This window comes from Leptopilina heterotoma, unplaced genomic scaffold (genome assembly GCF_015476425.1).
Source record: "Leptopilina heterotoma isolate Lh14 unplaced genomic scaffold, ASM1547642v1 Lhet_174, whole genome shotgun sequence".
Taxonomy (NCBI): Eukaryota; Metazoa; Arthropoda; class Insecta; order Hymenoptera; family Figitidae; genus Leptopilina; species Leptopilina heterotoma.
In genome coordinates this window covers 39,045-66,830 of record NW_025110890.1, presented here as the reverse complement: position 1 = coordinate 66,830, position 27,786 = coordinate 39,045, and the positions used below count along the sequence as shown (strand labels likewise).

The 27,786-nt window shown below is 25.3% G+C and overlaps 1 protein-coding gene across 4 annotated transcripts; it reads right to left on the bottom strand.

Moving 5' to 3' along the window:
• Window positions 1–27,498, bottom strand: LOC122499759 (troponin T, skeletal muscle). 4 transcript variants are annotated; one of them, XM_043608258.1, is made up of 15 exons: window positions 27,235–27,495; window positions 21,836–21,880; window positions 19,849–19,876; window positions 15,447–15,467; window positions 11,389–11,406; window positions 7,758–7,788; window positions 7,330–7,434; window positions 7,075–7,171; window positions 6,924–6,960; window positions 6,468–6,573; window positions 6,130–6,348; window positions 5,507–5,599; window positions 5,138–5,218; window positions 3,748–3,826; window positions 2–638 (listed from the first exon to the last, which is right to left on the bottom strand). In XM_043608258.1, the coding sequence occupies exons 6-15, from the start codon at window positions 7,761–7,763 to the stop codon at window positions 382–384; spliced, it is 1,080 nt and encodes a 359-aa protein (XP_043464193.1). In that variant the 5' UTR covers window positions 7,764–7,788; window positions 11,389–11,406; window positions 15,447–15,467; window positions 19,849–19,876; window positions 21,836–21,880; window positions 27,235–27,495; the 3' UTR covers window positions 2–381. The 4 variants fall into 4 exon arrangements, with proteins under 4 accessions (XP_043464192.1, XP_043464193.1, XP_043464194.1 ...); XM_043608259.1 differs by lacking the exon at window positions 11,389–11,406 and having other exon boundaries at window positions 27,235–27,496; XM_043608257.1 differs by lacking the exons at window positions 3,748–3,826; window positions 11,389–11,406; window positions 15,447–15,467; window positions 19,849–19,876 and adding an exon at window positions 4,897–4,975 and having other exon boundaries at window positions 1–638; window positions 27,233–27,498.
• Window positions 27,499–27,786: the final 288 nt, after the last annotated feature.

The window sequence follows — 27,786 nt, the reverse complement described above, 5'->3', positions numbered from 1 at the left end:
TTCATTTATTTTAATAATGTTTGTGTGTTGGTTGTGTATAATATTATTGTAAATTGTATAATAATTGTAATAATAATAATAGTAACAGTAGTAATAAGTAGTAATAGCGAGACGCGCGTATTATTTCAACAGAAAAAAAATCTTCAGTTGCTTGATTTTAATTAATTGCAACATTATTTTTTTTTATTATTTTCACGAAAAAAAGAAGAAAAATTTCATGTGTGAACATTTTTTTTTAAAGGCGTCATTTTTTACTCGCACGCAAAGAAAGAAGAGAAGAAAATACGAGTGTTGGTGCGTTTGTGAGAAAATAATTTTTTTTTGGTCGCGAATGATGAGAGAGAGAAAAAAAAATTGTGATTGAGTGATGGTAATTTTTTTTTATTCTTCCTCCTCCTCTTCTTCTTCTTCCTCTTCTTCTTCTTCTTCCTCCTCTTCTTCTTCTTCCTCCTCCTCTTCTTCTTCCTCTTCCTCTTCTGCCTCACCCTCCTCTGCCTCTTCTTCCTCTTCTTCTTCGTCGAATTGCGGTTCCTCAAGATCGACGTCACCCGATGCCTTCACGTCTTCCTCGCCTTCCGGTGATTCGGGATCGCCAGTTTTCTTTCCTGGCCTCTCGCCAAACCATTTTGGTAGCTTCGCTGTTTAGTGGAAAAACAAAATTTTTCATTAATTAATTTTTTTTGTTTTCTTTTTTTTTGTAAATTCAAGAGTGGATATTGATTTTTTTCGAAACTAATTTACAATTAATCCGATTGATTCTAATTCGAAATAATTAGGTTCAATTCGAATTCCTTTTAAATCTCTCTAATTCGAATCAGTTTTAATTTTGTCTAATTCGAATTCGTTTTAATTTTATCTATATCTAATTCAATTTAATTCTGTCTAATTCGAATTCGTTTTAATTTTGTCTATTTCTCATTCACTTTAATTCTGTCTAATTCGAAATCGTTTTAATTTTATCTATTTCTAATTCAATTTAATTCTGACTAATTCGAATTCGTTTTAATTTTGTCTATTTCTAATTCAATTTAATTTTGTCTAATTCGAATTTATTTCCTCTAAATAAAATTTAATTCAAATTAATACTCTCTAATTCGAATGATTTTTGCCTAATTCTAAATATCTATATATTAATTAATTAGATTAATTTTAATTCGAAATAATAAAACATAATTGGAATTCGTTACAATTCTGCTGCATTCGAATTCACTACGAGTATGTTAAAATTCTACCACATCCGAATTTATTCGGTCTAATTCTAATTAATTTCTAACTAATTCAAATTTATTCCAATTCCTATAAATGAATTGAATCAATTCAATTTTTTCAAATTCGAAACAACACAATTCGTTTCGAATTGGTTATAATTTTATTGCATTAGAATTAATTCTATCGAATTGAAATTAATTCTATCTAATTCGAATTTATTCCAATTCCTAATAATTGTATTTAATTTCTATTTAATTCTAATTCAAAATAATTGAATTCAGTTTGGAATTAATTCTATTTAATTCTAATTAAAAGTAATTGTAGTTATTTCGAATATATTTCAATACGAATTTATTCCAATTCCTAAGGAAAAATAATAATAGTATTCTTATTTGAAATAATTAAATTAAGTTCAAATTAAATTCTATTTAACTTGTATTCAAATTGTAACTAAAATGAATTTTATCTAATTCCAATTCTTTCTAATTCGAAAAAATTGATGAAATAAATAAACGAAAGTTAACAAAAATAATTGGCTAAAATAAATGCTTAAAATTTAATTAACTAATTCTACCTCAAATTAATTGTATTAATTCATTTTATCCATTTCGAATTAATTCCACTAAAATTTTAATTTACTCGTAATTTATAAATATTCACGATAATTAGAATTAACTTTGAGAAATTCAAAAATTAATTCTATTCAATTCTAATTCGATTTTATTATAATTCTTAATAATTATGAATAATTCGAATTTATTCTGCTTCATTCAAATTCATTTACATTTAATTCTAATATAATTTTATCAAATTCGTAATAATTATATTCAATTCGAATTTAAAATACCTAATTCGTAATAATTCTACTTAATTCGAATTCTTTTCAACTAATTCGTATTAATTCTGTCTAAATAGATTAATCTCGTAATAATTTCAATTAATTCTTTCTAATTTGTTATAATACCATCTATAAATCGAATTAATTCTTTTTAATTCGTAATAATCTAAATAAATTTTTTTCTAATTCGTAATAACTCGTATCGAAATCGAATCAATTTGTAATAATTATATTCAATTCAAATTTAAAATACCTAATTCGTAATAATTCTACTTAATTCTAATTCTTTTTAACTAATTCGTATTAATTCTGTCTAAATAGATTAATCTCGTAATAATTTTAATTAATTCTTTCTAATTTGTTATAATACCATCTATAAATCGAATTAATTCGTAATAATTTGAATTTATTCTTTTTAATTCGTAACAATTTGAATTAATTCTTTTTAATTCGTAATAATCTAAATAAATGTTTTCTAATTCGTAATAACTCGTATCGAAATCGAATCAATTTGTAATAATTATATTCAATTCAAATTAAAAATACCTAATTCGTAATAATTCTACTTAATTCGAATTCTTTTTAACTAATTCGTATTAATTCTGTCGAAATAGATTTATTTCGTAATAATTTCAATTAATTCTTTCTAATTTGGTATAATATCATCTATAAATCGAATTAATTCGTAATGATTCTATGTCTAAATCGAATTAATTCGTAATGATTCTATGTCTAAATCGAATTAATTCGTAATAATTTGAATTTATTCTTTTTAATTCGTAACAATTTGAATTAATTCTTTTTAATTCGTAATAATCTAAATAAATGTTTTCTAATTCGTAATAACTCGTATCGAAATCGAATCAATTTGTAATAATTATATTCAATTCAAATTAAAAATACCTAATTCGTAATAATTCTACTTAATTCGAATTCTTTTTAACTAATTCGTATTAATTCTGTCGAAATAGATTTATTTCGTAATAATTTCAATTAATTCTTTCTAATTTGGTATAATATCATCTATAAATCGAATTAATTCGTAATGATTCTATGTCTAAATCGAATTAATTCGTAATAATTTAAATTTTGTAATAATCTGAATTAATTCTTTTTAATTCGTAATAATATGAATTAATTTTTTTCTAATTCGTAATAACTCGTATCGAAATCGAATCAATTCGTAAGAATTCTTACTAAATCGAATCAATTCGCAATAATTCCATCTAAATCGAAATAATTCTTTTCAATTCGAACAAATACTTTCTAATTCGTAACAATTCTGTATCAAAATCATATACGAATCCTTTTGAATTCAATATAATTCTCACTAATTCCTATAAAATTCTATTCAATTTTTTTTTATTAATCCCATTCAAAAATGAATTAATTAATTCTAAATTTGAACAAATTCTTTCGAATTACAAATCAATTTTTTATTAATTTTTAAATTAGCATTCATTCACATTTTACATCCTCAATAATTTGGAAACTTCTTATCCGACTAGTGGATTAATATTAAAAGGATCTGAATTGTTAAACAATTAATTAAATAATTAAAGCCACACATTTTTGTTTAGTAATTTCCTTAAGGATTTAGGGGGTGGGGGTGGTTTGTTTAATTTGAAGAAAAAATTTAATAAAAAATAATAAAACAACCTGGCCAACTGAAGATGGGAGGGCCATTTTTAAATACGTACTCTTTTGACGACCAAGGAACTGCTCTTTCTGAAGGTTCCATTGTTTTTCCATGGTGTCCTTGATCTGATCGGTGAGACCCTGAAACACCAAAGGAAAGCATGCTAGGATTCTCACTCAGGGTTCGTCGCCTGGTTCATTTTTCGGATTTTTTTTCTGTTTTTTTTTTTTCATTTGCTCTCTTTTTCTTTTTATTTTGAATTTTTTCACTATCAGTTGTTGTTCATTAAGAGCATTTTTCTTGTATCTTTTATTTACACATGCTGATTGGTGAGGGGGAGAGAGGGGGGGGGGGTATTTTAACAACGGCACCAAATAGACATCAAGTGGGTGAACCGTTTTTGTTTTTAATTGTTATAAACAAATTGTAGACATATATATGTACATGGGGGACAAAAATAGTTACTTTCAGGGAAAGAAGGATTTTTTCCCTTTAACATAAATTTACACCAATAAAAAGAATATTTACACCAATTGTTTTTTATTCACCTTTTGGAGATTGTGATTTATTTTATCAACAATAGAGGATTAAGATGATTCTATTTGAAAGTGGAATTAAAAACAAAAGATATTTATAATAATTTGTAATTGTAAAATTTCAAATGTAGAATTGTAAAATTTATATTTTATTAAGTAAATTGAAATTAAATATAAATTCTGAATAGAGTTTTAAATTTGTTTCGTTAGCTGGTTCGAAGAAAAAGGCAGTGGGCGTGGCCTTGACTAGGAGTGGGGGCAACGAGAGTGAGTGAGAGCGGACGGAACTTCTCTCTCACTCTCATTGCGCCCCCCACTTTGCCTCAAGGTCACGCCTTTGTATTTCCTTTCGTTCCAAACTCTTCTCTAATAATTATGAAAATTGCAAAAACAATTCTAATTCTAAGTTATAATAAATAAATAAATAACAATAAATTCTAATCAGAATTTAAAATAATGAAATTGATAACTAGAATTTAAAAAATTTTTTGAAATTTTTAATATTAGAAATTTAAATCCATAGTCTGGAATATTGAAGACATTTGGAAAAATGAAGAAAATTGACAACAAAAAAATGGAATTAATAAGTACAGAGAGAAAAAATCGAGGGTCGTAAACAAGACAACAGCAGGCAGAGGGATTTTTTTTTTCTTTGAAATAACGGAGCGACTCACTTTTGGTGCGTTTCATAAATTGCTCTGTTTTCTGTTTCCACAATTTCTCGTTGATCTCCGCGAGAAGAGTGTCATATCCCTGTCATCATCATTTTTGTTCATTTTAAAAGAAAAAAAAAATATTTTTAACTCAATTTTTGATGAATTTTTTTTTTTTAATTTCTTTTTTTTTCTTCCTCTTTTATATATTTAAATCCGTAAATTTTGAAAGAAAATTTTTCTTTTGTTTTTCAATACTTACACCCTCGAAGAGTTTCTTTTTGTCGTCATAGGACCTGGTGTCTACACGACGCTCATACTTGGAGGCGACTTGAATTTTAGGCTGTTGAAATAAAGAAAGAAATTTAAATTTTGATACTTTTTTAATTATTCGATTTTTTGGAATTTGAAATAAAAAAATATTTCTTATTGTTAATAAATAGGTGAAGAAATATTTACTGCTGTAAATAAAGAAAACATTTACTGCTGTAAATAAAAAAAAATATTTACAACTGCAAATAAATAAAAAAAATATTTACAACTGCAAATGAATAAAAAAAAATATTTACTGCTGTAAATAAGTAAAATAAAAATATTCAATGCTGTAAATAAATTTAAAAACAATACTAACTGGGTATTTTCCGGTGAGAGCTTCTGGGTCCAGTCCCTTTTTAAGGGCCTTGTGTCTAAGTTGTTGCTTCTGTCTTTCCTTTAATTCTTTAAGCTGTAAAAAAAATTAACTTAAATTAAACAAAAATTAAATTAAGTTAAATTAAATTAATTTAAAACTAGTTTAAAAAATAAATTGAAAAATTTATAATAATAGCATTATAATTTAAGTAAATGAATGCAATTCATTAAAATTTAAATAGTCTTTTATATACGCCGCTCGTTGCGCACGCGCCAATTCCAAGAAAAAGGCACTGGGCGCGACCTTGAGTAGGAGTGGGGGCAATGAGAGTGAGCGAGAGCGGACGGAACTTCTCTGTCGCTCTTATTGCCCCCACTCCGCGAGTCAAGGCCACGCTTTCTTCCTTTCATTTCGAACAAATAATTCTAACGCAAAAACTATTTTCGACTTTCTAAAATAGCAAAAACTATTGTAATTCCTACAGTTCCAAATAATTAAAAAATTATTTTTTTTTTTCATTTATTAATGTTAATCGAAATAATTTTTTTTATGTAATTAAATAGTATAGAGATTAGTTCAGGTCTGAGTGATTAAAAGTAATTAAAAAAAAGAGTACAACTCACATCGTAGTCTTGACGTTTTTGACGCTCCTCAAGATCGTATTTTTCAGTCTCGAGCTTGACAATCTGGTCCCAAAGATCCTGGGCCTTATTTCTTAATTTGTCAATTCCCAGACCATCGATTTCCAATGCTTTAATACGAATGCTCAAGGAAATTTTCTTTTCCTCTTCCAATTGTTCTTTCGTTTTGTTGCGCTCCAATTGTGCCGACGACATGTTTCCCTTTATTAAAAAAATTTTCAATTATAAATAAAATTTATTATTATTTATAATAATTTTCATTTTAAATTAATTTCTTTTTGAATAATTTCTATATATTATTTTGGAAAAAGAAAACTCACAGCTATACTACTCTTGGTGATGGTGAAGTTGGGACCTTTCTTGCTCGCCTGATCCTTCATTGCTTGCATCATTGCTTGACGCTTCTTCTCAGATTCTTCTAAACGTCTGAAAATTAAAAACAATGTTTCTTAATAAAAAATATTATTTAATTAATTATTATTTAATTAATTATTTAATTAATTATTATTTAATTAATTATTTAACTAATTATTCAATTATTTAATTAATTATTCAATTAATTATTCAATTATTTAATTAATTATTCAATTAATTATTATTAATCATTAGTTAATTATGATTAATTAGTAATTAACTATTGAAAGTTCCTTTATTTATTGAAATTAATTTTAATTATTGAAATTTAAGTTTAATTATTATTTTAACTTTTTTAATTATTATTAATTATTTTTTAACATGAAAATTATTTTAAAATAATTTTTTGAAATTATTTTTACCTTCTCTTTTCTTCCATATCTCGTTGTTTCTTCTCCTCTGAAAAAAAATAATTGATCGTTAATTTATTGGCAAATAAATTAGAGAATTAACAAAATAACGTTAAATAATTTTCGATTATCGGTAAAATTAATTAATTAAAAATAAAAATACCAATTTCACGTTGACGACGTTCTTCCTCTTCTTTTTTCTTTTGAGCCAATTTCTTCTCTTCTTCGGCGCGAGTCACCTTGCGCTTCGCTTGTTTCTCCTGAAGGTGACAAAATTTTTGTATTTTTATAAATATTCATTATATTGGAATTAATTAATTTAATTATTATAGTAATTTATTACAATTTTTTTTTTCATTTTTTTTATTATTTTCATTAATAAATTATAATTTTTTTTTCATTTTATTTTCAAGATTACCTTCAGCCGTTTGAGCTCCTCTTCCTCCTTGGCTCTCTGCTTTCTCCATTCCGAAATGTATTCCTTGAGCTGTTCATCGAGGTCACTTCTCTTCTGTTCTTGTCTCTATAAAAAAAAATTTTAATCAAATATTATATTTTTCAATAAATGGCCAAAAAATTTTTAATCAAAAATTAAAGTTTTCAATGAATGGCAAAAAAAAAAAATTTATCAGAAATAAAATTTTTTAAAAAATGACCAAAAAATGTATGAAAAATTAAATTATTTAATAAATAACAACAATTATTTATTAATTAGTAAATTTATATTTCTTTATATTTTATTTATTATCAATTTTTATTTAAATTTTGTTTTTCATGATCTATTTAAAAATTGTTATTAAAATTAAGATAATATTTATATTTAGTTGAAAATTAATTAATTTTTACCTTCATAAACTCGACTCCTTCACCGGACTCCCTGTGAATTGCAGGAACGAAAACAAAAGTAGTCGTTTAGTTCCACTTGTCGATACCTTGAAGACTCTTTATAATTTCTTGCCAAAATTAATATCCAAAATTTTGGTCATCCATTATTATCCCCCCCTCCCCTCAAGAAAACCCTCCCTTTTTTTTTGTCAAAAATATATAATTTTTTTTTTTGCTCTTCCCTCGCATAAACAAGCAAATCGACACATATAAACAAGCAAGCACTCAAACATTAAAAAAAATAATTTATTTCAAACATTCAAGGCATTTTTTTTTAAAATTAGATTGCTTTGTGGCAATAATGATAATAGGCGTGCTGAGAAAATTTTTAGAGAAGGGAGACATTTTTTCTGTAGGAAGAAAATATTTTTTTTTTAAAGAAAAGAAATTGTAAATTCTGAAATTATTTAAAATTATTTTTTAGTACGAGTATAGTAAATAATAATAATAGTTATTATTATGGAATAATTATTATTACTGTAAATATTATTTTCTTCTTGCAAAAAAATATAAATGTATTATATAAATCAGGAATAAGGTAAAACTTTCATGATGACCTTTTCAATTGGTAACGGTTTCCTTTTCGGAATTGAAAAGGAACTAGAAAAGGATCATGTTTTTATGGTTTTGTTTTGTTAACAAAAAAAAGTATATTGCTTAAGAAACTAATTTTTTTTACCCCGTAAATACTTTTCTAATATTTATTTTCGAAGAAATCTTATTAAGTTTCGGAGAAAAAAGGCAGTGGGCGTGGCCTTGACTCGGAGTGGGGGCAACGAGAGTAAGTGAGAGCGGACAGAACTTCTTTGTCTCTCTCATTGCCCCCACTCTGCCTCAAGGTCACTCCTTTGTATTTCCTTTCGTTCCGAACGTAAAAATATAGAATTCCAAACTTTCCTCTAATTTTTAAAATTGCAAAAACAATACTAATGATAAAGATTGTAAAATAATTACAATTAGCTATATACTTTTTTTTAATTCATAAAACTCGTGTTTTATTTTCTTCAGTTTCAAATGCATAACAGACCTTGCATCAAAGACACAAATCAAGGGTCGAAATGAGAAAAAAAGGGCCATTTTGTCTCGAAAAATACCCTTTTTTTTAAGAAAACGAAAAAAAAATTGACTCTAATAAATAATAATCAACTTGGAAAATAATTGGACGAAACAAAACATATGAGAACTATGGAATGGAAATAAAGAAAAAAATTAACAATAATAGTAAATAAAATTTAAAAGAAGTAAAAAAATTGAATTTAAATGAATCATAAGGGGAAAATAAAAGAAATGAAATGAGAAAAAAAATTTTTAAATTAGAAATAAACAATAAAGAAATAAAAAATGTTAAAAATAAATTTTTTTTGTAACATTTGGGACGACCACTCTTAAATGATAACTTAAATAATATAACGGAACTCTCACGTTTTATGTATATTTTTTTTTGTAATATCAACACGTAAAAAATCTTCAGTCGTTAATAATTATTAATAAACAAAAATTCTGAATCATTGTTGCTTGTAAGTGACATTTTGTGGAAATGGGTGAGTTGGGGTGTAGGGAAAGTAATTTTTGTTCAATTGGACTATTAATCAAGGTTGTAGATACACTTTACATAAATAATTATTATATCAAATACATAATAACATTTAACAAATTTTTAATATTTATTGCAATTTTAAAACAAAAAAAAAAGGATTCAAACATTTGGTTTCGACAGAAATAAATATTCAGAGAATGGAAAAATAATATTAATTTTTGGATAAAATTAAATTATTAATTTAAAATTAATAAAAAAGTAAAATTAAAGATCAATTTACATTAATTGAACAAATAAATTGATTAATAAATTAACATTAGTAACAATTATTCAAAAATTTACCAAAATTATCATAATTCATAATTACAATTAATTGTTATTAATACAACTATTACAATTAATTGCTAACAATCTAATTATTAATAAATTAATTGTAATATTTATTTTAAAATTTCTCTAATTATAACTGTTAAATTTTAATAATCTAAGGATTAATTATTATATTAATTAATTATTATTAATATAATTATTACAATTAATTGCTAACAATCTAATTATTAATAAATTAATTGTAATAGATATATATTTTAACATTTATCTATTTAAAAAAGTTAATTATTATTAATCTAACGATTACAATTCATTATTAACAATTTAATTATTATACAGTTAATTGTAATTGTTACTAATCTAATTATTACAATTAAATGAATAACAATTAAATTGTTAAGAAAGTAATTATTACACTTAATTGTTATTAAACAAATTACAACAATTAACTTTTATAAAACTAATTATTACAATGAAATAATAACAATTAAATTGTTAATAAATTAATTGTTACAGTTAATTGTCATTAAATCATTATTACAATTAAATGAATAACAATTTAATTATTAAGAAAGTAATTATTAATAATTATTACAGTTAATGGTTATTAAACAAACTATAACAATTAACTTTCATTAAATTAATTATTGCAATGAATTAATGACAATTAAATTGTTAATAAATTAATTGTTACAATTAATTGATATTATTAAACTAATTATTACAATTATTAAAAACTGTTTAAATGAATTTGTATTAAACAAAATTTTTGTAATTAATTAAGAACAATTTAATTGTTATTAAATTAATTATTAAATTATACATATAAAATTATAAATTTAATTATAAATTCATTCAATACAATTAACTGTTATTAATCAAATTATAACAAACAATTATTATTAATTTACTTTGTAACAATTAGTTGTTATTAATCTAATTATTGCAATTAATTGTTATTAATCTGAATATTTCAATTAATTAATAATAATTTAATTGTCATGAAGTTAATTATTGCAGTTAATTGTCATGAATTTAGTTATTACAGTTAATTGTTATAAATATGATTATTATAGTTAACTGTTATTATTCCAATTGTTACAATTAATTGTCATTAATCTAATTATCACAATTAATTATAATTAATCTAATTATTGCAATTAATTGATAACAATTTAATCGTTATTTATTATAGTTAATTGTTATGTTATTATTATTATTTATTTATTACAGTTAATTGTTATGTTATTATTATTATTTATTTATTACAATTAATAACAATTTAATTGTTATTATTTATTTATTACAATTAATTAATAACAATTTAATTGTTATTATATATTTATTACAATTATTTGGTAACAATTTAATTGTTGTATTACAATTAACTGTATTATTAAATTTATGTGTAATATAATTATTGTGTCATTTTTTTTTTATTTTTTTTTCTCGGTTTAATTTTTTTTGTACATAAATTTTTTTACAAATAAAAATTAATAATTAACTGTTTTATTTTTTCTATCCAATTATTGTAATAATTAATAGATTTTTTTCCATTTTTGTGAGTGTAAATTGAAGTTTTTTTTTTAAATTGTCTAAAGGCGTATCTACTTCCTTAAATTTTTGTGGTGGGGGTATCAGAATTGGCAAGGGGTTTGGGGGGTGAGTGGCTAGTGAACAAGAAGTGTTATTGACGTGTAACAACACCTCGAGAAACAAACTTACTTTTGGGATGTTCTACCCCTACAAAAAAGAAAGTACAGATTGGTTAATACAGTGGAAATTTTCGATAAAAAAAAGAAAAAGATCGCTCGCATTTTTTCGAAGAACTGCGCACAAAGCTTTTTTTAACTTTTAGTTTTTTTTGAAATTAAAAAAGAATTTTCTCATTTTTTTACTTTGTTTTTTTTAGCCTTTTTTGAAGCATTTTTTGTTCTTGGTTTGCTTTTGAAAAACACGTACCTAGAAAATAATTGTTTTCCTTTGAAGTGAATAATTTTACATCGTTAGATTCAAAAATGGAAAAAAAAATTTGTATTTTCTCGAAACTTGTTTGTTTTGAATTGGATAATTAAGAAAAAATATTTTACGTAAAGAAAAAAAAAAATTTTTTTTTCTTTAATAATAGTTGTTGGAATTTTTTTCCAGGTACATTTGTTTTTTGAATTTTTTCTGAAAAGCATTTTTTTCCGATTTGTATTTATAGCAAAAAAAAATTTTTTTTTTTGGCATTTAATTTTTAATTTAGTGGTTTTAATGATTGTTTTATTATAAACCAGCTTTTGCGTTAATGAAAAATTTACAACGAGGTCACAGCCTGCCAATTACTTATCAATATTCATGATCGGACAATTATCAATTCATGTAATATCTGCTAAAATTGGATATTTTTAAAATTCACTCTCGTGGTGATGGTGACGAACTTTTTTTTTTAGATTATTAATTGGCAAGCTGTTAACTGCCATTAATAGGCGAAAAAGAAGTTTTTCACTTGCAAATTAAAAAAAAAAGAAAAACAATTTTTTTTAGTGTCAGCGTTTGAATTTTTTATTTTGATAGAAACCGAGCTTTGGCAACAGAGAACAAAAAGAATTTAGAGTTTGCAAAAAAAAAATTAAAACAGTGTTGAAAGAAGAGAGCATAACAAAAAAATTAAAATTAGAAACGTTTTTTTTTTTTTTTTTTGAGTAGAAAATAAGAGTAGAAAATTTGAGAAAAAAAAGAAAAAAATAATGCTTGCGGCAGTGCGTTTTGCGTGTTTGACAAATGTTTACCATTTTTTTTTTCAATTTTCTTTTCACTGAAAGATTTGAGGTGATTTTTGGTTTTTATTATTTTTTTCTAAAACGTAACTTTTGATATTTTAAATTAATTTTTATTAGACTACAATTTATTCCAATTGTACTAAAAACACTGCGTCGGCAACGAACGAGTAGTGGGGGGGAATTACCGAGAACCAATCACGAGACGTTATCCCCACTCCCGAATCTGCGGCCGCACTGTTTTCTATTCTAACAAAACAATCTTTCAATGAAAAAATTCTCTTTAAATCGAAAATTATTTTTAAAAATACTTTCTGAAAATAAAAAAGAATACATACCCGGAAAAAAAACAAAAACCAAACATTTAAATAATGTACAAAACTTTATAAAAAGAAAACATTTGACCTAAAAGTACGAAACACAATATGTTTCCCACCTGAAAGCTTTCAGTGAAAAAAAAACACTGTTCAAATAAAAAAAATAAACAAAAAAATTTGAAATGCATGTGCCTCGTGCGTTGATTAAATGTATGTAAAAGATATAGGATTTCGAAAAAATAAAATTGCTTTTTACACGACGATTTTTTTTTATTTTTGGGAAACAGAGAGGGTTGGGGTGGGGGAAGGGTTACGGTGGAAAGAAACGTGAGATTTTTTTTTTTTAATTCACCATCGACACAACTGCGACATTTTAATTAAAATAAAATAGAGAGATAAAAACAGAAAATACCAACAAACAAACAAAAAAAAAAGACAAAATCTTTTATCAAAAAGAGAAATTTGATAGTATTGTTGATAAATTGTAAAATTGATTCAAATAATGGAAAATTCGAAAATTTTGAAAGAAGATATAAACATTTTTTTTTTTTTTTTTGTAGAAGTAGAGAAATATGAAAAATAATTTTTAAAGTGAAAAGAGAAAGAGAGAGAGAGAGAAAGGGGGGGAGGATTTTTAACGAAAAAAGGAGTTTGATAAAAATAGGGATAAGAACGAGAGTCGGTGGGTCGATTAATGATAAATTATTACAGCAATTAATCGTACGGAAAATCACGTGAAAAGCTCGCCTGGCGCTAATAATGCAAAAGTGTGCTTTCGTCTGTAAATAGAAACTTGGCTTTTGTAGCTTTCCTTGTTTTTTGCGATATTTAATTTCTTTTTTTTTAATTGCATAATTTCTTTTGTATCAAACTCTTTTTTTTTCTTTTCTTTTGTTTTATAGATTTTATGTGAAAGTTTTTAGTTCTTTATTCGTTGAAAATTCAGTTTAATTAAAATTAAAACTTTTCAAAATATTTTCACTTTTAGATGTCAATCAAAACATTTTTATTTTTTAATTTTAATTACTTTTGTAAACAAATATAAAAAAAGTAGTTTAATAATTTTTTTAAATCCCATTAAGCAGTAAGTGAATAAAAAATAGTTTTTTTTTGATTATTTTATACTTAAATGTAAATAAAAAAAGTAAATTTAACTATTTTTAAGTTAAAATTAAATATTAATACTAAATTCTTTTAATTAGCTATATAATAAAAATAAAATTTTAGTTGTATTTTAAGATTAAAATTACTCATAGGGATAAGAAATGAAAAAAATGTTGCGTCGCCAGCGTTTGAAAAGTGGGGGGAACTTCCGAGAACCAGGTGACGAGACGTCATCCCCACTTCACAATCAGCGCCGCGTTCGCAATATTTTTATTTTAATTTATTTATTTATTATTTATTTATTTTATTTTTTTTAATTTTTCTTCTATTTTTTCTTTATTCTTTTTTTTTATTTTAACTTTTTGCTTTTATTTATCCTTTAATTTTTTCTCTTATTTTTGTATCAATTTTGTGTTATCATTATTAATGCCGAATGGAGATGACAAAACAAATAGTGCAAATTTAAAGAAGAATGTAAATATTGCAAAATAGTGGTGATTAAAAATAAACAATACATATCGTGAAACATTTTAACAAATTAAAAAACAACTAGACATTAATGGAAAAAAAAGTGAATCATTTTTTTTTTTTATAAACATAAAACTATTTATATGGCAACTGTACAATATCGGCAGCAGCGACAGTGACAATCACAAAAATTTGACCCAATTTTTTGATAATAATATTTTACATTCAAAAAATTTAAATTCAAAAATAATACAAGAAATAAATTTAAACCGAAGATAATATTAAATATTTCAAATATTTAAACTTTTTAATTTTAGCAAAAAATGAAACTAAATATATATAGAGAGAAATTATTCAATATTTATAAAAAATTAAAATATAGAAGTATGTGGAATATTTAAAAAAAAAAAATTTTAAATATAGCGGAAAATAAAACTAAAAAGAAGAAAATATTATTAAATATTTACAAAATTTGAAAAAAAATAAAAATCAAACTAAATAACAAGAAATTATTAATTAATTATACAAAATTAAAAATACAGAAAGAATTTAATTCTATAAACATAAATAAATATAAAACATTTCGAAATTTAAACATTTGTCAAAAATTTTAAAGTAAAAAATTGAATTTAATTAATTTAATAATTATTATTCATTATATTAATATTATAATAATTAACTAAATTTAATTAAATTATTAATTAACTGATTTTTGAACTAGTGTTAAAATTTTAATTCAAAAAATCTGAAAAATTTGTTACTATTTAAATATTTATTGCTATAAATGTAATTTTCCGCTCTATAATCTAATTTAATTAATTAATTAATTAGCATTTAATTTAAAATGCAAATAATTGAAGGTAAATAAATTATTATCAAAAATTGAATCATTACAATCTGCGACAGAAAAAGAGGTAATTTATTTACTTTTTAATTTTTTATTATTATTATTTTCATCATCATCATCATCATCATTATTAATATTATTATTATTATTTGTTTATTAATCAGCGGACGGACAAACTGACCGACAAATAATGGACAATAGACAAACAAATAAAGGCAAATAGGCAAAAAAAAAAAAAATTTACTCATATTTTTTTTTCTGTTTTGATATGTAATGGACACTTACTCAAATTTCTTCTCCGGTTGCCTTTTTTTCATATCAGAAATGATCGCGTCGCGTGCGTCGATTGGTTGATTGATTGGTTGGTGATGAATTTTTTATTATTGGTTTTTTTGGTATTTTTTTTTTTGAGTGTGTTGAGTTTTGTGATGAAGAAGAAGTAGTAGTAGTAGAAGAAGAAGTAGAAGAAGAAGAGATAAACGATAAAAAAAGAGATAAAAAACCAGTGTCAGTTATTGGCTTATTTTTATCATTAACAGATGGGGGGCAAGGGTTTGGGGTGGGGGGGTTAGGGTGGTGGTGGTGGGGGGACGATTTAACAAGATAAAATACTAGGGTTTTTTTTCCTATTGTGACGAACGAATAACGAAAAAAATTGTTGCGTTTTAAAATGAGAATTTCGAAAATATTTTGGGTTTTTCGATTTTCGATATGGCGGAGGAAGATTTTCATTTGTAATTTTAAATAAAGGAAGGGGGGGTTTTTTAGAGGGGAACGGATAGCACTGTGCGATGTGGTAAAAAAAACTAAAATACCTAAGAAAAAAAATATATCCAGTAAAAAATAATAAATAATTGAATTTCATGAATTGAACACTGACATCTAGCGGCGACCTTGGCGCTCGCAGGTGGAGAATAGCGTCTCCATTTTGAATCTAAAACTTATCGCGATATTTAAGAAGAAATTTCCTTTCTGTAAATATTCGACATAATTAAAAAATAAATTAATTACTAATAATACAATTAATTTCCAAATAGAACGTAAAGAAAAAAATTTCCTTTCTGTAAATATTCGTGACGTAATTAAAATAATAAATTAATACTAAATTGATGAACAAAATGCAATTTTAAGTCGAGTTTGACGTAACTGTAGTAAAAAGAGTGAGAGAGATAGAAACTGCAATAAATGAGAAATTTCGAAATTAATTTTCGAAAATAATTTTATGTATGTACCTATTTATTATATAATATTAAATGAAAATTTCAAAGGAAATATATAACGTGATAAGCTAAAGGGGAAATTCACTTCATTGTATGTTGAGGGATGCGGTTACCCAATATGACTACTGACGTATTAATTTACACAACTCGGCTTTCTCTATTTCCGCATATATGCACAAGATTATAATCCAAAATTGAATTTCACGAAATTTCTGTATTATATTAATTTTGAAAAAAGTTTCCTTTTTTATTATAAATTTTATTATTATTTTACTCGTATAGTATTTCATAGAATAAATTAATTTTAAATAATGCCTTTCAACACAGTTAATAAATAATTACTTTTAGAGATTTATTTATAAAAATTATTAAAATATAAATAAATAGAAAAATAAATAAACTAATATAAAATAATAATAATAATAATAATAATAAAATTACTAAAATTATAAAATCTAATTACATTTATTTATTAATTTCTTTATTTTATAAATAATAATTATTTAATATTACTTTTTAATTGTATAATTAAATTTTGAAAAAATATATATATAATTTAAGTTTTCAGATGAATCTATTCATTATCATTATAAGGAATAGATTTAAAAATTTTTCTCTGTTTTTAAAATAGTAAGAGAATTGTAATAGACGTTCGAGACAGTTTGTTTTCAGGGAAATGAGACGAAGCGCCGGAGTGGGGGCAATGAGTGCGAGAGAGAAGAACAGGAATTTCTCTCTCGCTCTCATTGCCCCCACTCCGGCGCTTGAGTTCCACGAACTTTCCCACTTCTCGCTCAAACGATTCTGATTAAAATTGCTCCCCGATTCAGTGTTCCAGAAATAAAAATTTTTCTAAAACAATGTAAATATAAAATGTGTAATATGATAATAGTCATAGCAGTAATTAATAAAAATAAAAATAGTAAATATTAATAAAAAATAATAATAATAATAGTAGTAGTAGTAGTAATAATAGTAATAATAATAAATGCTAATAAAAAAAAAAATAATAATAAATACTGATAGAAAAATAAAAGTAATAATAATAAAATAAAAATAGAAAGTTGAGTGTAAATTTAAAAAAAAATTCTGTAACACGATCCAATGGCAATTTGAATATTATCGCGTTGAGTAAAAATTCTTTCTTTTTAAATTCGTGAGTGAGTACGTTTGAAAATTATTCATATGTTTTTCTGGTGGATAAAAAAAAACTTCGTTCTAATTTTTAGTGACAGAAATAGAGAAATACGCGACCCGAGACTTGAATATAATATATATGTGTGTATGTGATGAGGTTTCGAAATGATTAAAAAAAAATTTCCTGTTTTTTATATGTGTGTGTTTTTTTTTCATTCTTGCCCGAGGACAAAAATACGTCATTGCAAAGCGCTACTGAGCGCGTAACATCAAAAGATTGACTTGTATCGATGATTATTTTGCTTTTTTTTTTTGTTTTTCTCTGTATAATTTTTTTTTTTCTGTCAATGCTTGTCCTCGCAATGTTGGGTGTTACTAAATTTATGTTCCTCACACAGCACAGCGCCATCCGGCCCGCTCTATTTTTGTGAAGAAAATACACGCTCTAATTTTAAACCGGCCGGCATTTATTTCGCGCAAATTGCATTTCGCGTATCGCGGGCCGTGTGCTCATCCAATTATGTTATTACATAATTCTATTTGACGAATGAAAAAAAAGGCGGAAAAAAAAGTAAATAGAGACAAAACAAAATTGCTAACCGGAATAAAGTTAGTTTCTTTTTTTAAGGGGGATTTGGAGAAAAAAAATTCTTCTTTTTGTTACCTTCGTCAAAATTATTATTTGATATATTTTATTCAATATTCTTTTCTTTGAGATTTATTTATAATTATTAGTTTTAGTATGTAAAAAAATTTTTTGTGAAAAAATATTTAGGAAAATGAAATGACCTAATGTTTTGATATCTTATAGGAAGAAAAAATGGTGGCAGCGGTGGGATTTTTTTAAAATTGACTTTCTCTTTACTAGAGTAATTAAAAACTATTCTACCTTTTTTTCTTTTTTATTTCTTTATTTAATATTTAAATTTAAATGTTTAAATTAGAAAAAAAATGTTAAGAATTTGAAACTAAATTTTAGAAAATAAATTTTTAAACTGTAACTAAAATATAGAAATTCGGACAAATTTTTGCAAAAATTAAAGGTCAAATTACAATTGTTTCAAAATTAAAGAAACTGAAATTAAAATAGTAGAATTGAGGTAAATTTTAAGAAATTTGAGCCTACGATATTTAAAATTAAAAATTTTAAATCAATAATTTATATTTTTAAAAATTTGAATCTAAAATATTTAAATTAGAGGCAAATTTAAAAAACTTGAAACTGAAATATTAAAAATTTTCTAAATTCAAACATAAATTGAAAACCAGACATTTAAAAGTTTGAAAAAAATATAAAAAATTTAAGGCCTTAAAAATTAAAAGTAAGAAAAAATTTTTAAAAAATCAAAGTCCCAAAAATATAAAAAGTAGAAAAAATTCAAAAAAAAAAAATTGGCAACAATTTTGACGTAGGCATATCAAAAAGAAAGAAAAAAATAACATTTCTAACGCTACCGATGATATCACGAAGGGAGTTGGTTGCAACGCACGTAGTTCAATACACTTCGGTCAAGGATTGATTTTTCCATCTCCGGTATAATATTATATTCAAAAAGAGCTTTTACTGTTCAATTTTTAACTGAAAAGAGAAAATTGAAACTCGTCAAAAGAAAACATTTTCCTCTCTTCATTCATAAATATGAAAATTTTCAATTTTATTTTCCTTTTAGAAAAAAAAAATTTTTTTTTCAATGTTTTCAGAGATGGAAAAATAATTGTTATTTAATTTCTAAATTTAGCACCCGACTATAAGGTAAACACGCTACTCTATTATTTTTCATTTTATTTTTTTTAGCAAAAAAAGTATAGAAAAAGAACAATCCTCGAAATTATTGTTGGCCTGTTGCCTTTAATTTAGTGGATGTGTCTGGAACTTACTTCCTGTAATCAAAAACAATTTTGGAAATAATTGTTAGAAACAGAGGGAAATTTCTTTTTTTGATAACTCCATAAAATTAACTGGAAAATATTTTTAAAAAAAGTTCGAATTTTTATTTTCAGATTTTTGAAATAATAATTGAAACTAAAAATTACAAAAGTATTGAAAAAATACATTTAAAAAAAATGTTTTTTTTTTAAATTTTAAACTTAATGTAAAAATTTGAAAATATTAGAATTTTAAAGTCTTAAAATTAAAAATTACCATTTAAAAATATTTCAAATCAGTTATTTGAAATTAAAAAAATATTTAAAATCGAAAATATTAAAAATTATTATATATATAAATTATTAAATATAAATTAAAAATATACAAAAATAATAAGTATATTTTTTTTAATATTTTCCATTTAACAAAATGGAGTAAAATGTAAATTAATTTTAGGAGACACTTACACTTCCTCAACCTCCTCCTCGCTGCTGTAAACAGAAAGGAACATAACAAGTGTTAGTCATTTTTTTAAACATGCCAAGGAAAAATAATTTTTTTTATTTTTAAATTTTACAATCTTTTTTTTTTTAAATACACTGACATAAAAATTATAAACATTTTCATCTTGTTGATTAAAATTTTTGTCCACCAAAATATCACAAAAACGAGGGAAACAAATTTTTCAAAACCGGTAAAAACAAAAACAATTTATACTATTTTTTTAATAAACAAATAAAAGGGACAAAAAACACTGAAATTAATTTTTTTCCAATCTTTAGGTACAAAAAAAGGGAAATTTAAAGAACAAATATTTTTTTTGTTACAAACAAATTAATTACATTTGGGACATTTAACAAAAAGAAAAAAATTAACAATCTGAAGGAATATTTATTTTTTCCAAAAAAGGATATAAAAAAAAATTTCTCAAAAAAAGGGGGAAAAAATAGGAAGATTTTTATAATTTTAGGATTTTTCAATACCTTTCACTTTATATAGAGAACATACATTTATAAATATCTTCTGTTATTTGAATTCTCGTACGAAAAGAAGAGCAGAAAATATGTTTTTTTTCCTCAAACAACCTGGAAATCTGATTCTAAATATGTATCGAAACTAAATGGACATTTAAAAAATAAAATATTTCTCATTGATGCATAAAGAAACAGAAATATCGTTATAAATTCAATTTTGATCAGATGGAAAAAAAAGATAAATAAATAGAAGAACACTTTTTTTAGTGAAAATATTATTTCAATAAAAATTCTATTAGGAAAAAATTTTCTAATGGAAAATTTCAATAAATGAGAATTTTTTTCCCAAATTTATGAGGAAAATATTTTTCTTTTTAAATGAACATATTTTTTCCATTAAAATTCTATTAGGGGAAAATTTATTTCAATCTGATGGAAAATTTCAATAAATGAAAATAGTGACTGAATATTGTAAATTTTTTGTCGAAATTTATTTTTCAATTTTATTTTTAATTTAATTTCTTTTTTTATTTTTCAATTTTCTTTTTTTGTAGTTTTTAGTTTTCAGATAAAAATAATTTATTGAATATTTAAATAAAAAAATTATTTTTTGTTCCCAAGTTAAAAAAAAAAAGAAATGGTAACAACTTTTTCTGGTATTAAAAAATAATTGGCGACGTTTTTTTTAAATAAAAAGACTACTGGCCTTGGACTGAATTTAAAAATAAAACATTTTTTTACGTACAAAAATATTTTTGAGTGATAAAATTGTGGTTTATAATCTCTCCACTTGAGAACGCCAGGATCGCCACCAGGTGGCGAGGAATTTGATTTCATCAATTCAACTGCCATCTGGCGGTGACCTTGGCGTTCACAGGTGGAGAGTCTTAGAATTAATTTCTTCACTAAATAAATTGATAATTAATTTTTAATATTACGATATTGTAGAATGACCCTTACAAACCCAAAATTACCAGAAACTTTAAAATCAAAAAAAGAAAATAAATAAAAATAACTATTAAAGAAAAAGAATAGAAAAATTTGTCAGAAACTGTACAAGTCTCGCTTTTTTAAATAAAAATTTTAATTTATAATCGAAAATTTGGCAAAATTCCATTTTTTCCCCTTGGATAAATAAATCACAATTATGGTGTATAATAGATGGAAATTCGCCAAATTTAGAAATCAAACATTTTTGCTTTAAATTCTGTTAAATTATAATTTTTCTTTATCAAAGTAAATCGTTATAAGAGTGTATAAGAGAAAAAAGAACGAAACAATAGTTTTAAAATTTATTAATAGATTTTAAAGCGTAGCTCAATTATGATGCAATTGAACATTACAATTCCTTTCTCAAAACATTTCAAAATAGATTTTTTGGCTCGACTTATCACTTTCTAACAGGGTTGAAAACCTCTTTCTAAATTCTTTGAATATTTTCATTATTTTTTTTATTTTTTATTTACAAATACTCACGAGTATTGTTCCTCGTCGTCAGACATGTTTGTAGGTAGTTAGGTTCTGAAAAAGGGGAAAATAATTATAAGTCTATTTTTTTTAACTTATTATCAAATTTTATGGTTTAGTGGATTTTTTATTTTTAGAAAATCCGAGTCGTTCTTTGCTATAGAATTAATGAATTTTCTTTACTTTTCACTCGAATTTGGAATTTTTCTCAAACATAACCTCAAAAGTAGATTGATTTCAATTGGATAAATAAGGAACTCTCCCATCCTCTCACTTAGAATAATAATTTCTCAACATTTTGTAATATAAACGCAGTCAATGAGAATAAATTTATTATAATTTATTGTTATTATTATTATAATTATTATCTTAATGTTTATTATTATTATTAATATTCTTATTATTATCTTTATTTTTATTATTATTTTCATTAGGCCTACACAGAATGAAACCTTTAAATCGCATACTCATTTCATAATAATAATAAGATTGTTTATAGGTTATGTTTGAAAAAGTGATGATAAATAACAAACTCATGTAAACGCGAATTAGACTAATTTTTAAACTCATTTAATGATTTACTAGTTTCATAATACAGAATAGAAAGTAGAACTTTATAGGTTATGTTATTGAGAAAGTGACAACGAACGACAAAAATAAAAAAGAACGTTTTCGTTCAAGAATCTACTCTCCTGTCTTAAAAACAGGTCCAAGAACATAACCTCTAAATTTTATATTTGAATTTTTACACGAGGGAGAAAAGAATAGAAATATATTCTCTCCTTTTTCTCGAAAAAAGCAAACAATATTTCTATCTTTCTTTCTCTCGTGTAAAAAATAAAAATTCTCCAGGAAAAGGCAAACGACATTTGTATCCTTTTTCCTTCAGTGTAAAAATTAAAAATTCTCCATAGAAAAAGCAAGCAAAAGGCAAACGATATTTCTATCCTTCTTCCTCTCGTGTAAAAATAAAAGTACATTCTGCGCAGGTCTATAATGGTTGAAATAAATTTGAAATTTTGAGGTTATATTCGAAAATATGTAACGTAAATTTTGATTACTTTCAGTTTATAGTAAATAAATTTTATTATTATGAAAATAGAAGAAAATTTCTTTCCGGACTGAAGAACTTTTCCAATCGGAAAAATGCATTGCGTCCCTGTTCGACGAATGAGTTGCAGAGAAAAGAAATAACCAAAAAGGTAATTTGATATTCGAGCTGAGAATCAGTTTGCTAACCCTGGGCTGTAGCTCACGATGTGGCAAGCTCTATAAGGAGCCGACCCCCTCTCACACACTATGTTGCTTCCATATCCCTAATTTTAGACGCTACCATCATCACACTTCTATCCTGTAGTGCTTATCGTGCTCACAATGTTGCTCCCTTTCAATTTCCGACCCTGAATGTGTGTATCAAAAATCTCGGCTAAAAACTAAAATTATGGTAGCAGCAGTGGCAGCAGGAGTAGCAACTCCTGCTGACGCTACCATAATTTTAGTTCAGAGTTGTAATAGAAGTAGTAGTAGTAGTAATAGCATCAGTAGAAGAAGAGGAAGAGGAAGGAATGCAAAATGAGTCTCGAGACTATAAGGGCGAATATCCCTCCGAGACCCTGAATCACGTCGAGGTTAATCGGATTTAGAATTCCCTTCCGCATTTAAAGGAAAATGATGAGCCTTATATAGAGGAACGAAAAAGAGCGTTAGCCTCGGCGTTTGCAAATTTTGCACGAACTTTAACAATTGAGAATAATTTCCCACAAACGGAAAACAGTTTAAATCTTTCCCCCATGAGGAAGAAAAAATGTTTTTCTTATTTCCCCTGACGAACCACAAACGAAAATTACATTAGCAACATTTGACATAATGAGAACTGAATTTGAGACCCAAACGAAAATTGCAGCAACATTTTGACACAGCTCCTCAAAGTTTACATTATTGAGAAATTGTAAAAATGTTGTTACAATACTTGCTACACAAGTTTCTGTTTGTGAAGATGATGAGAACAAAATTAGTCTTCCAAAATCCATTATCTACCATGACGTCAACAATTCGACAAATATTTATCATCTGCTGATGAACGAGTACTAAAAATAAAACTGAATATGGCACATCAAAAATTTTTTGATGACTTTTTTGTTGTGCCAAAAAGGTTGTGCAGTAAAAAGCAAAAAAAAAGACCAGGCTAGCAATTAGAAAACAATTTCTAAGAGTTTGAAAGGAAAACCAACAGAAAAATACCAAAGGAACCCAATTCTAAAGATTGGCACACAATTTCTATATCGTAGATTTTGAAAGACGAAAACCGAAAACAATTGAACGACCCAAAGATTAATAAAACGGCAAAAAAGTACAACATATCAAGTGGAACAATTGCTAAACGTAAAAAATTAGTGGAGCAATTCATAAAAATAAATTGGAGGAGCGATTCTTGAACAATTCCCTAATATGCTACAGATATTTCAGAATATTCCTAATTTTCGGATGTGACTATTAGGACAGTTATATCCGGAAATTAGGAAGCAATTACCAAACTGTTTGTCCATTAAAATAAATACTGTTAGGGGACCAATTATCAAAAAGCTATCCACTAAAGTAATATCAGTTAAAGCATACTGTTAGGGAAGCAATTATCAAATTGCTATTCACTAAAATAATATTCCTTTAATATTCCTCTCTAATATCTTAAGCATCATGCTGTCTGGTTATCAAACTAAAAATATCGAACAGAAATAATTCCATCCGTATAAGAGAACATCAAAAAGAAATCTGAGAAGAGAATATTTGTCAGGATTGAGAAATTTCCTAAATTTAGAAAAAGATGAACGGGAATTCTAAATACAACGATGGAATTTTGATTTAGAACCAAGTGGACCTTAGCGATTGATCTAAAAATACAAATCCAAGAATACGTCTTTTAATTTGCTGGAGGAGCATCGAAAACGAAAACTATTTAAAGTATTAGATATGAAATTGATTTGAACAGTAGGCGTAATTTTAAAATCAGAATCATTTGTCATCATCAGTCTAGAACCAAATATTGAAATATTTGGTTCTAGACTGATGATGATGACGAGAATAACTCAAAATTTCTCTTTATGAAACAAATTTTGTTACTATTTTCAAAAATTTTATTATTTACTCGATTATTCATTAAATTACTGATTAGACTACTGAATAAAATCAATTGCAGTTTCAATTAGATTGTCGATTAGATTAGTGAATAGATTTTCGATCAAAGTATTAATTAGATTATCAATTAGGTTACTGAACGGATTATCGACTACAGTATTAATTAGATTACTAGTTAGATTATCAAATAGATTATTAACTCATTTATTAGGCGTTTGATTAGATTGGTAACTAAAAATATGTATTATAAATGTTCCTTAAAGATTTAGGTTCAAAAATTAAGCACCAAAATCTTTTGTGTCAACAGGATTTGGTTACCAAGAAATACAATAATACCAAAGAATTAAGACTTTGCATCAGAGAAATTTGATACATTTGCTTTCTTTTACATCAAATTGATTTGATAGTAATAATGATTCTTGATAGTATTCATTTATTCCTGTTCATTAAACAAAGTGTTGTCTAAAAATTATTACTGACGTATTTATTTATGTTTCTTAAAAGTCAGTCAAGAACTGTATTGTTTCAAAAATTGCTGCTGCAATGTTTAGTGAATGTAGATATTTTTTGAATTTTTGATTCTTTTTTGAACAGTTCAAATAATTGTGCTGTTGCAATAAGTAGATCTGTTAGTATGACATACCTTAACTTTGACATATTCTAATGAAAAATTAGTTAGACAATGAAATTTTCGTTAACAATCATTAGATCTAATGGATATAATAATTTTCAGTTATGTCATGTTCCAAAGTTTTGCAAGATGTTATAGCTAAACTCTGCTCGAGCTGATAAAAAGATTGCTATACCCAAAAATCTAGTTGTGACATTTAAAAACTTGAATTTAACGTGCAGAACTTTTGTTTCTGAATTTTAGAATCTAGGTATTCAAAACTTTGGTTCCAGAAATACAAATTTTGATTCAGCATTCAGAAATTTTAGACCAACATTTCGCATTTGGATTCAAGGAGTCAACAAATTTGGTTCCAGTAATACAAATTTTTGTTGCAGCATTCTAAACTTTGGTTCCAGCTTTTCAAAGTTTAGTGACTAGCATTCAAAAAATTGGTTCCAGCTTTCCAAAGTTTGGTATCTAGTATTCAATAAATTGGTTTCAGCTTTCCATATTTTTGTTCTAGCATTCAAAATGCATCAAAGCTGACACTAAAACTCAAAAATTTGCTTCCAGCTTTCCAAATGTTCGTTTCTAGAATTTGAAATTTGAAAATCCGAGATCCTAAATTTTGATTCTAGCTTTCAAAATTTTGGCTCCAGGATTGTAAATTTTGATTCGAACTTTTGAAAGTTGGTCAAATCTAATAGTTTACTTCTTTTATTACATCATTTGATACAGTTACCGAAGAATTTTGTTGACACATTCACAAATTTGTTTGCCTACTCAAAAAATTTTACTACCATGGTTAAAACATTGTTTGCTACTCCCAAAACTTTGGTGTTCAAAAATTCGGTACCATACCAAAAGTTACCTAAAATCCTAACCAAAAAATTGTCCGGATTCTAAAATCTGCTTGTTCTGTCTGAAATTACAGAGACCAATTTTAAAAATTGTTTCCTCTATAAAAAAATTTGACGGTTGCATCAAGAAATTTGGGAGTAGATGCTGTGGATCCTTATCGGATGCTGCAAATATTTGAAAGTTCGCCTTCAATTATTTACTTCGGTTGGAAGAATCTGTACTTTCTGAATATTTGATACTATACGATTTCCTTCTTCGGTACCAAAAAAAAAATTGCTGATTATAGATGAATCAACGAAACATTTAAGGAAGAACTGAGACAAAAATAGCCAAAAAGTGGATCATCAGTACCAAGAGTAAAAATTAGTTACCACTCCTCAAGCTAATTTTATTTCTGCTCCAAAATGTGGTTTGTTGTTCCCTTTAGAGAATACGTTAGCCAATCAACTAGTGCTTTTCCCTTTAGAACTGCATAATTTCCATATAATTTTCTGATGCAGCAGAAAGTGAAACTAAATTTTATTACTTTTCAGACCAAATCTAACTTCTTGCTCATCAAAAAACAATTCCCTAGACGCTAAGATATCTAATTCCAAATCATCAGATAAAAAACCTAATTCGTTGTTTCATCCTGAATTTTATCATCCATTCTGGATAATAAAAAAGAATTATTCACAAGTAGTAATTCGCACTAATTCCACAAATGCCAAGATAAATAATCACTTTTTTATCGACAAATTCACGAACGAATCGGATTTTCTTTTTAGCACACACTTAATTTTAATTTTACTATCACTTACACTGTTTATTTGGGATTTCTTTTATTTTTTTTGTGTTGTATTTTCTGCAATAAGGGGTCTTTTTAGTGATTCTAAATAAAAATTATATCTCGGCTCTTAAAAAAAAAAAAAAAACTCGAGGAGAGTATATGGTCTTCTTCGTCACTTTTAAAAAACACAAGAGATTCCCTCTTGGGTGGAATGTGGAGTCCGCGCGACAGCTAGAGCGGCTCTGAGAGTACGACCTCTTCGCCCTGGGCAAAACCAAGACTTGGATATCATTCTCCACCTACTCCACACCATTCCACCTCACATCGTTCCTTTTCGATGTTGGGTCCTATTAATAGACACGGGTTTTGGACTCCCTTGATAGAACTCTATACATATATTCTTTCAAATAGTTTTAAGAGAGAGCGCAAGCGTCTTATCCGTTTAAATATGACGCTACTATTTTTGTCAGGTCGACACAACTTGTGTTCTTTTGCTTAGTGAAAATCACCTCTTCTTTCCATTTCCTCCACGTAACTGACATACACATTCTCATCAAAAAATTTGTATGTTACTGTACAATTTGT